The sequence below is a fragment of the Scomber scombrus genome, chromosome 11 (assembly GCF_963691925.1).
Source record: "Scomber scombrus chromosome 11, fScoSco1.1, whole genome shotgun sequence".
NCBI classification, from domain to species: Eukaryota; Metazoa; Chordata; class Actinopteri; order Scombriformes; family Scombridae; genus Scomber; species Scomber scombrus.
The window spans coordinates 30,603,161-30,614,558 of record NC_084980.1 but is presented as its reverse complement, the minus strand read 5'-3'; the positions used below and the strand labels follow the sequence as shown (position 1 = coordinate 30,614,558).

General features: G+C 39.2%; 2 protein-coding genes across 2 annotated transcripts in view; both read right to left on the bottom strand.

Moving 5' to 3' along the window:
• lamc2 (laminin, gamma 2) overlaps window positions 1-4,165 on the bottom strand; it is a 15,427-nt gene extending 11,262 nt beyond the window's left edge. The window contains exon 1 of the mRNA XM_062428326.1: window positions 4,066-4,165. Coding sequence (XP_062284310.1) covers window positions 4,066-4,165 — 100 coding nt within the window. The remainder of the gene's footprint in view (window positions 1-4,065) is intronic.
• Window positions 4,166-6,979: 2,814 nt separating this feature from the next.
• Window positions 6,980-10,956, bottom strand: LOC133991132 (zinc finger protein 771-like). Its single transcript, XM_062429603.1, has 2 exons — window positions 10,846-10,956; window positions 6,980-9,038 (listed from the first exon to the last, which is right to left on the bottom strand). The coding sequence occupies exons 1-2, from the start codon at window positions 10,952-10,954 to the stop codon at window positions 7,987-7,989; spliced, it is 1,161 nt and encodes a 386-aa protein (XP_062285587.1). The 5' UTR covers window positions 10,955-10,956; the 3' UTR covers window positions 6,980-7,986.
• Window positions 10,957-11,398: the final 442 nt, after the last annotated feature.

The window sequence follows — 11,398 nt, the reverse complement described above, 5'->3', positions numbered from 1 at the left end:
GAAGGGATCTTCTAATGGTCAGTATGAACAGAGGAATCATTACAGTAAACATGATGAAGGGATCTTCTAATGGTCAGTATGAACAGGAGGAATCATTACAGTAAACATGATGAAGGGATCTTCTAATGGTCAGTATGAACAGGAGGAATCATTACAGTAAACATGATGAAGGGATCTTCTAATGGTCAGTATGAACAGGAGGAATCATTACAGTAAACATGATGAAGGGATCTTCTAATGGTCAGTATGAACAGGAGGAATCATTACAGTAAACATGATGAAGGGATCTTCTAATGGGTCAGTATGAACAGGAGGAATCATTACAGTAAACATGATGAAAGGATCTTCTAATGGTCAGTATGAACAGGAGGAATCATTACAGACACATACACACATTTGAAATATTTGTGAACATTTGCTCCGACAAAGGAAAATTTGATCACTGAGCTCCGTGAAACTTTTATTTTAAGGAACAAAAAAAAAAGAGGAACAAATGGACGACAGCTGCGACTGTTTCATCCAGAAACTCTGAGTCACTTTATTCCAGCATGAGATACTGACTGCTCATATTCACTCATTTTAACTTTACAGTCGTCTATCTACATCTAACTGAGGAGGAACTCAACTCAAACCTTTACATCTGTGAGCAGCAGCTGGTAGAAGTCTTTCCTGAACCTCAGCTGAGAGTTTGCTGAAATATTTTGATCCTCATGTGATGTTTTTTTTTCTCCAAATGGCAGCAGTGATTCAATTAGTCCTTTGTTTTATAGTAGCAGCTGTTATATCAGACACTTAAAATAACACCTTAATTAGAGGAAGCCCTGCTTATTTCATTAACAACATTAACAATCAGCAGGGTTTAAACTACTGTAATCACACTTTTGCAATGCAGGAGAGGAGGGGGGGGATTATTCTAACAGCAGACTGCAGTGAATTAGATTATTTCTGTGATAAAGGAACAGCACTATACAGTAGGGCTGGGCAATATATCGATATCGTGATATGAGACTAGATATTGTCTTAGATTTTGGATATCGTAATATGGTGATATGTCATCAGAGTCGTCTTTTCCTGGTTTTAAAGCTGCATTACTGTAATATGATGTAATTTTCTGAACTTAACGGACTGTTTTAGCTCTAGCTTTTGTTATTTTTTACCTTTTACCCACTTTGTCATTATATCCACATTACCAATGATTTATTTACCAAACATTTCATAGTGTAAATATTCTGTGAAAACATCAAGAATCGTCTATTGTTGCAATATCGATATCGAGGTATTAGGTCAAAAATATCGTGATACTTGATGTTGTCCATATCGCCCAGCTCTACTATAAAGTAATACAGCCATAAAATATCGTAGTTTTACAGTAATTTTGTGGTTAAAGCGAAAACACAACACGATGATGTGAATTTACAGTGATTTCAGATCATAATTAATGTCATTTTACATTATAATTCATGTATTTTAACAGTAATATTCTGTCTGGTTTTCTGTAGAAACACATTAATACATTACTGTGATTTTTGTGTTTTAATACATTATACCACTGTGCCTTTACTGTAATTATTAGCCAGTATTTTATTGTGTAATTACAGTAATCATTTTAACAGTGTGATCCAATATTTTCTCCAAACATCAAAGATAATGTGTCAGAACTTTCTTTCCTCTCTCATTAATCATCTCACGACCCTCCTCAGGTTAATTAATTAATTAAGACACTATTAAATAGGGGCGATATAACGATATTATATCAATATCGTACACATCGTCTCAGAATTTTGACATTGTAATATCGTAATACAGCAGAAGTTTTGTCTTTTCCTGGTTTTAAAGGCTGAATTTCAGTAAAATAATGTAATGTAATCTGAATTTACAAAATTGTTCTAGTTGTTGTTTTATTTATCTTTTACCCACTTTATCATTATATCCACATTACTGATGATTATTGATCAAAAATCTAATTGTGTAAATATTTTGTGAAAGCATCGACAGTCATCCTACAATATTGTTGCGATATCGAGGTATTTGGTCAAAATATATTGTGATATTTGATTTTATCCATATCGCCCAGCCGTAACCTCGATATCGATATCACAACAATATTGTAGGAATCACTGTTGGTGCTTTCACAAAATATTGACACAATGAGATGTTTGATAAATAATCATCAGTAATTAGGATATAACGACTAAATGGGTAAAAAAGGTAAATAATAGAACAGTCTGATTTAAAACCAGGAAAAGACTCTTATGCTGTATAATGATAACCAGTCAGTTAAAGCTAGAGACGCAGAATAATAACAAAGTGTGTAAAAGGTAAATAACAGAACAGCTAGAACATCGGGAAAAAACACGTACGCTATATCACGATATTACGATATCTAGTCTCATCACGACTGGGGGGATCACCAGAGGCTCCACGATACGATATTATTGTGATACTTGTGTCACGATACGATATTATCACAATACTTTGTGTCATCATACAATATTATCACGATACTTGTGTCACGATACAATATTATTGCGATACTTGTGCCACGATACGATATTATTGCGACACTTGTGTCATTATACAATATTATTGGGATACTTGTGCCACAATACAATATAATCACGATACTTGTGCCACGATACGATATTATCACGATACTTGTGTCACGATACGATATTATCACGATACTTGTGCCACGATACGATATTATCACGATACTTGTGTCACGATACGATATTATCACGATACTTGTGCCACGATACGATATTATCACGATACTTGTGCCACGATACGATATTATCACAATACTTGTGTCACGATACGATATTATTGCGACACTTGTGTCACGGTACGATATTATTGCGATACTTGTGTCACGATACGATATTATTGCGATTTTAAATATATTGCTATATGCAACGATATATTGCAATTTATTAACTTTTTTCACCTGCAATTTATACCAAATAAAAACCTTCCTGCTGACCAGAAAACAAACCAGAGCCCTCTAGTGGGTATAGATAATCTATCTATACAATATTGCCACACAAAATACGTAATACTCTGCTGTAGCTATCGACCCTTAATCACGATATCATTATAATATCGATATATCGTCCTAACAGGTTAATCTGGTGTGTTTTTAACCCCGATAATACCAAGTGAATCATATTTAATACATGCGTTAAAGAGCTCTACATCAGATTCCTTTAGTGCTCAGATAAAGTAACGCAGTGTTGAATTAATAAACATGTTGTAGTTTATTTTATTATATTAATTCCTGTTGAAAATGTATCAGAGGAGATACAGTATGTATAGAAGGTAATTAATCTGTGTGTATTATTATCATATATAAACAGTTCTGTAGGTGGTGATATGAGCTTTATGAAGGATTTATAAGCTTTAAACAACATTATGTTTGTTTACATGCTATGAATGACTATGTGATGGTTCAGGTTATTAATTAAGACACAATTAAAACTTTATAACTTTCACTGAAGCAGGATCTACTTTATGGAGACATGTTATGAAAGTGTTGGAGACTATGAATGTAAAACCTGCTGACCTTTGACCTCAGAGATGTAAAACCAGAGGAGGGAGGGGGGGGGGGGGGGGGGGGGGGGGGGGGAGAGTTGGTATCAGAGGAACCGGATCCGGTTTCCTCCCGGACTGCCAGCCGGTGTGTGTGTGTGTGTGTTTCCCCGGTATGTATATATGTGTGTGTCCGGTATGTGTGTGTGTGTGTGTGTGTGTGTGTGTGTGTGTGTGTGTGTGTGTGTGTGTGTGTGTGTGTGTTTCCCCGGTATGTATGTATGTGTGTGTCCGGTATGTGTGTGTGTGTGTGTGTGTGTGTGTGTGTGTGTGTGTGTGTGTTTCCCCGGTATGTATGTATGTGTGTGTCCGGTATGTGTGTGTGTGTGTGTTTCCCCGGTATGTATGTATGTGTGTGTGTGTGTGTGTGTGTGTGTGTGTGTGTGTGTGTGTCTGGTGTGTGTGAGTATGTGTGTGTGTGTGTGTGTGTGTGTGTGTGTGTGTGTGTGTGTGTGTGTGTGTGTGTGTGTCTCTTACCGTGCACTCTAACCCATCCCTGCTGCTGGGACACGGCGTCCAGCAGGAGGCTCAGACCGGGGAAAGGCTCCACGTCGCCGGCCACCGAGTCGGTCTCCATGTCCGGTCACTGCTTACCGCTTCAAAGTCACGTTATTCCTCGTTATAGGGGGATAAACCGGGAAGAAAGTGTTTAAAAAGTCGGTGTTTAATCCGGTAACGGGAGAGTTTAAAGCTTTGACCGTCCAGTTGCTCGCGCTAGCCCGGCTGCCTCTGCCTCATTGTGCCCGTCTACCAGCTCTGCTTCCCGGGGAGCAAACTTCCAAACCGGCCGCTGTCTGGACCCGCAGCTCGGAGCTCCGTCTGTAACTGCTGCACCGGGGAAACGTCCGCCGGTAAGCCGCCGGTAAGCCCTCTGAACAGGGAGCGAGCGGACTCACGCTGCCCAGCACTCTGCCGGGCACGAGCATGACACCGGGCGCGCTCCTGCGGGAGGTGACGGCACGAGAGCGCGCAGGGAAGTCAGTGAAGGACAGTGGTAAAAAAGTAAAAGTACATTTAGTCAGTACTTTAATTTACTACAGTATAGTTTAAGGTACTTTAATTTACTGCAGTATAGTTTAAGGTACTTGTACTTTACTGTACTACAGTTTAAGGTACTTTAATTTACTGTAGTACAGTTTGAGGTACTTTAATTTACTGTACTACAGTTCAAGGTACTTTAACTTTATTGCAGTACAATTTGAGGTACTTTAATTCACTGTAGTACAATTTGAAGTACTTGTACTTTACTGTCGTACAGTTTGAATTACTTGTACTTTACTGCAGTACAGTTTGAGGTACTTGTACTTTAATATACTACAGTAAAGTACAAGTACCTCATCTAGTATGGAACCATCCATGTGATTTTCAGATGATTAGATGAAATAAATTCATATTTCTGATATAAAAACATTTCTTTTAAACAACAGCAGAGTTAAATAGCATAAAACCATCAGAGATCCCTCCAGCATGGATGAACTGTGTGTAAATCAGCATCATTCACTAACATGAGCTGGTGATCATGTGGTACCTGCTGCCCCCTGCTGGATGTAATGAGTACTGCATGATGGCCCATTAATAACAATGTGTTTCCTCCCAGTTGAGCCTGATTCAGACTGAGAGGACCTATGGTTTATAGAGAGGAGAAACTCTCTCCCAGCCACTACAGCAGCAGTTTGTGTTGATTTCCTGATGTTTAATTTATTTGTATTTGTTAGTTTTCTATTTGTTTGATGGATCCTAAAGTCTTGTTTTCATGGCTTTACTTCTGTTAGGTTTAGTTTTTAGTTTTTTTTTAGATTCTTTTGATTGAGTTTAAACAAACTGAACAGAAAGGAAAAGATAATAAACTAATAAAATGAATAAATAAAATAGTAAAAACAAAAATAAACTAATAAATAGGAAGACTAAATACTGACAATACTTTTATTAATATTTTTTAAAATATTTTTTTAAATAAATAAAATTATAATAAGAAATGCTGACAATACTTAAATAAGATAAAATAATGGTAATAAAGCAAAAATAAATTTTTTAAATAGATTTTTAAAGATATATTTTACAGCAGAGAGGAACAAAATAAAACATTTTTAAAAAAGAAATAAGATACAAATAAATCAACCAATAAATAGGAAGAAAAAGAAAAAATACTGACAATACTTGAATAAGATTAAATAAGTTATAAAGCAAAATTTAATTAATACAAAAAAAATACATCAGATTAATATATTGACTAATTAAACCATGTTGAACAAAAGATTGTCTCCGGTCCGCTCTGTGGATTCAGGTGTCTGACAAGCTTTTTGTTCAGTTTAAGGTAAATATTGTTGAATGTTTTGTTTTTGGTCAATTCTTATGTTAATTAAATATATAATTATTCATTATGTTTGGCCGTCTTTATAACGAGCTGTTTCGGAGAGACCTCACATAATTTGGAGGGACAAGAAAACATTTACTCTGATTATCTGAATATTCTCAAACACCAGTTTTTATTGATTGCAAAACAACAATATACATATATGCAGAAGAATGAGGAAATAAACTGAAAGAAAAAGCAAAAAAAAGGAAAAAGTTCCAGTTCAGATAATTATTAAATGTACTCATTGAGCTTTTAAGGCCTCGGTTGTTGCATTTCATTTATACAGAAATTAAATCAAATGTGTTTTTGTGATTGTGACATTTTGACATCAGACAGTAGAAATATTGTTAATAAATATGAATATTTCTTCAGTTTTCTTTGACAGTAAACTGAATATCTTTGTGCTGTGGACAGAAAAAAAAAACATTTGAAGAACTTTGGAAACAGTGATCGACTTTTTTCACCAAATATAATTAATTGAGAAAATAACAGATTAATGTATAATGAAAATAATTGTTAGCTCCAGTTTGAATCTGAAGGCTCTGTAAGGAGCAGGGACCAGCCCCCGTCCTTTATATTAATTTATTCTTATTAAATAAAAAACTCTTAATCACAACTTCATCTCAGTGCTTCAATACAAATATAAAAATCAAAGCTTTGGTGAATTTAAACCTGCAGTACATCACTTTTTATAAAAGCACAAGATGATGTGCTTTAGGCTTTAAGGTGCATGTTTGGAGGCTTTGATTGACAGGTCTCTCAGCCTATCAGAATCAGTCATGTGCCCCGTCTCAAATCACGAAATTCTGTACTTAAATGTCTGGTAAGATGGCCGAGTTTGATCTGAGACAATACTAACTAGAAGTGTACTAATAGATGTGTACTAATGGCACTTTTCCATTATACAGTTCTAGCACTACTCGGTTCTACTCGGTTTTGGTCCCAAACATCATTTTCTATTACTTCATAGAACCTGCTCAACGAAAACGCTGTTGCCGGTATTTAAAAATGCCGGGTTTTGATTCTTGTGTGGGACGGTTCATGACTCTTCCAGTGACTCTCTGACCAATCAGAGGCCGGCAGTCTGTTGACGTCACATTTTAGTATCGGCTTGGCTCGCTTGGAACCAGATACCAAAACAAGTACCAGGTACCAGGTACTATCCCTGATGGAAGAGCAAGAAAAAACCAAGTAGAGTCGAGTCGAGTAGTGCTAGAACTGTATAATGGAAAAGCCCAATGACAGAAGTTTGTGATTTGAGACGCAGCACTGGTGATTCTGAAGCCTCTTTCAGGCACAGTTCCCGGTACATTACCGGGGTAACCAATCAGGCACTGTGAGTGATTTTCACTATTTACACACGCAGCTACATTCAGGAACATTTCCGTCTTTGGATTTTTTAACACATGATGAAGAAATGCTGAAGCAGATAGAGACAGTCCAGCAGATGTAAAGTAGACTCAGAGGAACTCCCTTACCTCTGAATCTGAATCCAGTTTCTAGACATTACAACAACAACAAAAGCTTCTTTGCTAATGCATCTGCAAAGCAATCGTAAACAAGTCATCACCTCTGATTGGTTCATTCACATCACAGCCGTATCGGCATTTTCCCTGAAGCGTTACAAGCTCCCTGAAAATTGATCCTTGCTCTAATTCACAAGTTCCTGAACATTACAGGGACAGGCTGCATGTGTGAAAGGAGCTTTAGATTGAAGGTTGCGGTCACATGATGTTTCCCCTTTCACTTCTATTCAAGCTGGACAAATTCAAGTGTGCGTTTCCTGTTTCGGTGCGATGTCCAGCCAATCAGAGATCACCCTTTGTGCTCATTCGGCCAATAGAAACATGGCTGGTTAACTTTAGTGAATGATGACAGTACAAACTGTGACATCACTCTTATTTACTTATTTATTAACATCATCAGAATCGTGACTCAGCATCCTGCTTCAGAGCCAAACGTCATGTGATCGCAACCTTAACGATTTCGGAGCGTCTCGAGTCACAGACAAACAGTAAGAATCAAACACGGAGGCTTCAGGTTTAAATTGTCGGCTGTGTTTCGTCACGTGGCGCCGGGGTGTACACGTGAATCTGAAGCGGCGGCGGCGGCGGCAGCTCCGTGTGGCGCTTCATGTGCTTTTTGAGCGGCGTGCTGAGCGTGAAGCCTTTGCCGCAGACGGTGCAGGTGTACGGCCGCTCGCCCGTGTGCGTCCTCCTGTGCGTCTTCATTTCATAGTTGGTGGCGAAGCCTTTGAGGCAGAAGCTGCAGCTGAACGGCTTCTCTCCGAAGTGCGTCCTGCGGTGGCGGATCATGGACGACAGGATGTTGAAGGCCTTGCCGCAGACGGGGCAGGCGTACGGCTTCTCGCCCGTGTGCGTCCTCATGTGGATCTCCATGTTGCCTTTGCGGTTGAAGCTCCTGGCGCACACGCTGCAGCTGAACGGCTTCTCGCCCGTGTGGCAGCGCGTGTGCACCGCCAGCTCCACGCGCCGCCAGAAGGTTTTGCCGCAGAAGCTGCAGACGTGGACCTTGACGTGCGTCCGCAGGTGCTGCAGCAGACCGTCTCTGTCCGGCAGCTGTTTGCCGCAGACGCCGCAGATGCAGCGCTCGTCGTACGCGTGGACCTCTACGTGGTTCATCAGCGAGCCGCGGTAGCTGAACGCCACGCCGCACACCTTACAGGAGCGGGACGTCGTATTTCCTGTTGTGTCTGTGCCCTTACGCCTCCTTCCCCTCCTACCAGGAGGCACTGCTGGGGGGGGCAACTGCGGGGGTGGCGGGGCATCAGTCGGCTCAGAGGAGGAGGCGGTCGGAGGGACGTCGACCTGAGGCTGCTCACTTTTACACTGCAGGCTGTAGACTAACTCTATCTGAGGAGTCTGGATTTCAGGACCGGTCCACTCCTCCTCCTCCTCTTCTTCTTCTTCTTCTTCTTCTTCCTCCTCCTCTTCTTCTTCTTCTTCCTCCTCCTCTTCATCATCCTCCTCCTCTTCATCATCATCCTCCTCCTCCTCCTCCTGCTCCTCCTCCTCTTCCTGTTTGATGTCGGGAGGCTCCGGCTGCTCCTGGAATTCGCCGAGCTGCTGAGAGCCTGCAGAGGGAGAGAGTGTGTTTGAGTCAAAGGTCCTGAGATGAAAGTTAACAATAGAGAGAAATATTTGGTCGTCGACTCGAACCGGAGTTAAAACTTCCAACTGTGAGACTCAAACTCTGATGGACACGTTGGAGGCAATAGTCTGAAAAGTTTAGGACATAAAGTTCTGTGCAAAAGTTTTAGGCACCACCTCTATCTGCTTTTATTTGACACATTATATGATATATTATTAATGTTGCTGAGACATTTTATGACACTTTAAACCTATAGCTTACATCTCATTCTACACTTTATATTACATTACCTCTATCTGCTGTGTGCTGCTGCTGTCAGTAATAAAACTTTTACACTGCTGCCCTCTGGTGGCTGCAACAACACATTGCTTCTACTACTACTAGTCTCTGCAAAGTTTATGGCGCTTTTCCACTACACAGTTCCAGCACGACTCAACTCGACTCGGCTCGGTTTTTTTTGCTGCTCCATCAGGGATAGTTCCTGGTACCTGGTACTTTTTTAGTATCTGCTCTGCCGAGGTTCCAAGCGAGCCGAGCCGATACTAAATGTGACGTCATCAGACTGCCGGTCACTGATTGGTCAGAGAGTCACTGGAAGAGTCATGAGCCGTCCCACACAAGAATCAAACCCGGCATTTTATAAATACCAACAACAGCGTTACAGAGATTAGTTTCTCTTCTCTTGCTTTGTGTGAGACAGAAAGCCTCATACAGCAGCAAGTACACCATCGCCTCCATGTCCTCCATTGGTTATGGGTTTGTGTCGCGTAGAAAACAAAGTCACGGCAGTTTGGTGCAGCCGTGCTATGACGACCCCGCTCACGTTGAGGAGGTACTTTTTTGTAATGGAAAAGGTTCCTGGAACCGAGCCGAGTAGTGCTAGAACTGTATAGTGGAAAAGCGCCATTAGTTTTCATGTCACCAAATGTGTATAAAGAGTAGATGTTCTTGATGTTTCTTCCTGTTAAAGTGGAGTTTTTCCCACAATTTACATAATTTGTCAAAACTTTAAATTTTAGTATAAGTCCACTTAAATACACTGTAGGTTGATAAAATATTTTATATTTATATATACATCAAATTGTGGTGTAACCATAAAAACTTAAGTAAATTGTCAATAAAACACCATATCAACTAGTTTGGCATGATCTTACATTATAACTTTTATATTAAATAAAGGTAATGGAATACAATTGTTCTAAATATTACATTTACTCTGGTAACCATGGAGATCAGGAAACATTTACATGTTTTAAATGAAGTCATTATTATTATAAGTCCACTTAAATACCCTGTAGGTGATAAAATATGTAATATGTATCATTCTTTTGTGGTTACACCATTTGACATTTTCAGGAGCATTCAGTCTTACTTTTGGTAAAAAATGGTGCAAATGTCATTTCAAATGATATAAAACCAACAAAAATACTAAATGTACATTTTAACAAACCTGATGCTGCTTTTAAATCTAGTTTAACTGATTTTTTAATTGATCATCTTGTCGACTCTTAAATATCACTGTGTACTAAACTTTGTAACTTCCAGAATACCATTATTTTACATTCGGTTTAGTATAAAAACCTTAAATAATGTTCACAGGTGTATTTAACATCTTAGTTATATTTAACTATTGTATTTAAATACATTACAGAAATAAAGAAATAAAAACTTGGTCACGTCTAACAAGAGTATTTTATTATTTTCTTGCTATTTTTAGTTATTTCAACATTGCAAATTAGAATTTCCTGGTGATTATTTGACAGTTCAGATTTGAGTTCAGATGAATTGACCTGCTGTCCTGCTGCTGGCCGTCTGGATCCAGCTCTGCAGCGTAGCGACAGCCGCCTCCCTCAGCTCTCTCTCTGTCTGCTGGAATCTCCTCCTCCTGTTGACCGCCATCTGACCCTACAAATGTACATTACATTAAAAAGACAAAGGAGAAAAAAAGGGTGAGTTTTATAAGATTCATCTGCTAGTTGAATAAACATAACGGAGGAGTCATTTGCAGCATGATGAGGAGAATTGTATCCTCAGTGTGCTTGGACACATTTTTTTTAAATTTTTTTAAATCAGTATCTGTTACCATGGTTACCCCAGGTTGACACAACCGGCTGCAAAAGTGTTGCTTGTGTGTGAGTGTTTGGGATGATTTTTCTTTATCTGTGATGAACATTAAAAAAAGTTTAATAAAAGTTAATTGTGCTCTAGACTCACACACACACACACACACACACACACACACACACACACACACACACACACACACACACACACACACACACACACACACACACACACACACACACACAGACACAGTTTTATAAAGTTTGCATCACACCAGTT

What these genes read in the sequence shown, in the direction of transcription:
- LOC133991132 (XM_062429603.1), bottom strand. Translation starts at nt 10,954, where the DNA reads ATGGCGGTCAACAGGAGGAGGAGATTCCAGCAGACAGAGAGAGAGCTG. An exon ending in GGCCAGCAGCAGGACAGCAG is followed by an intron (nt 9,039 to 10,845) that starts GTCAATTCATCT and finishes CTCCCTCTGCAG; the next exon opens with GCTCTCAGCAGCTCGGCGAA.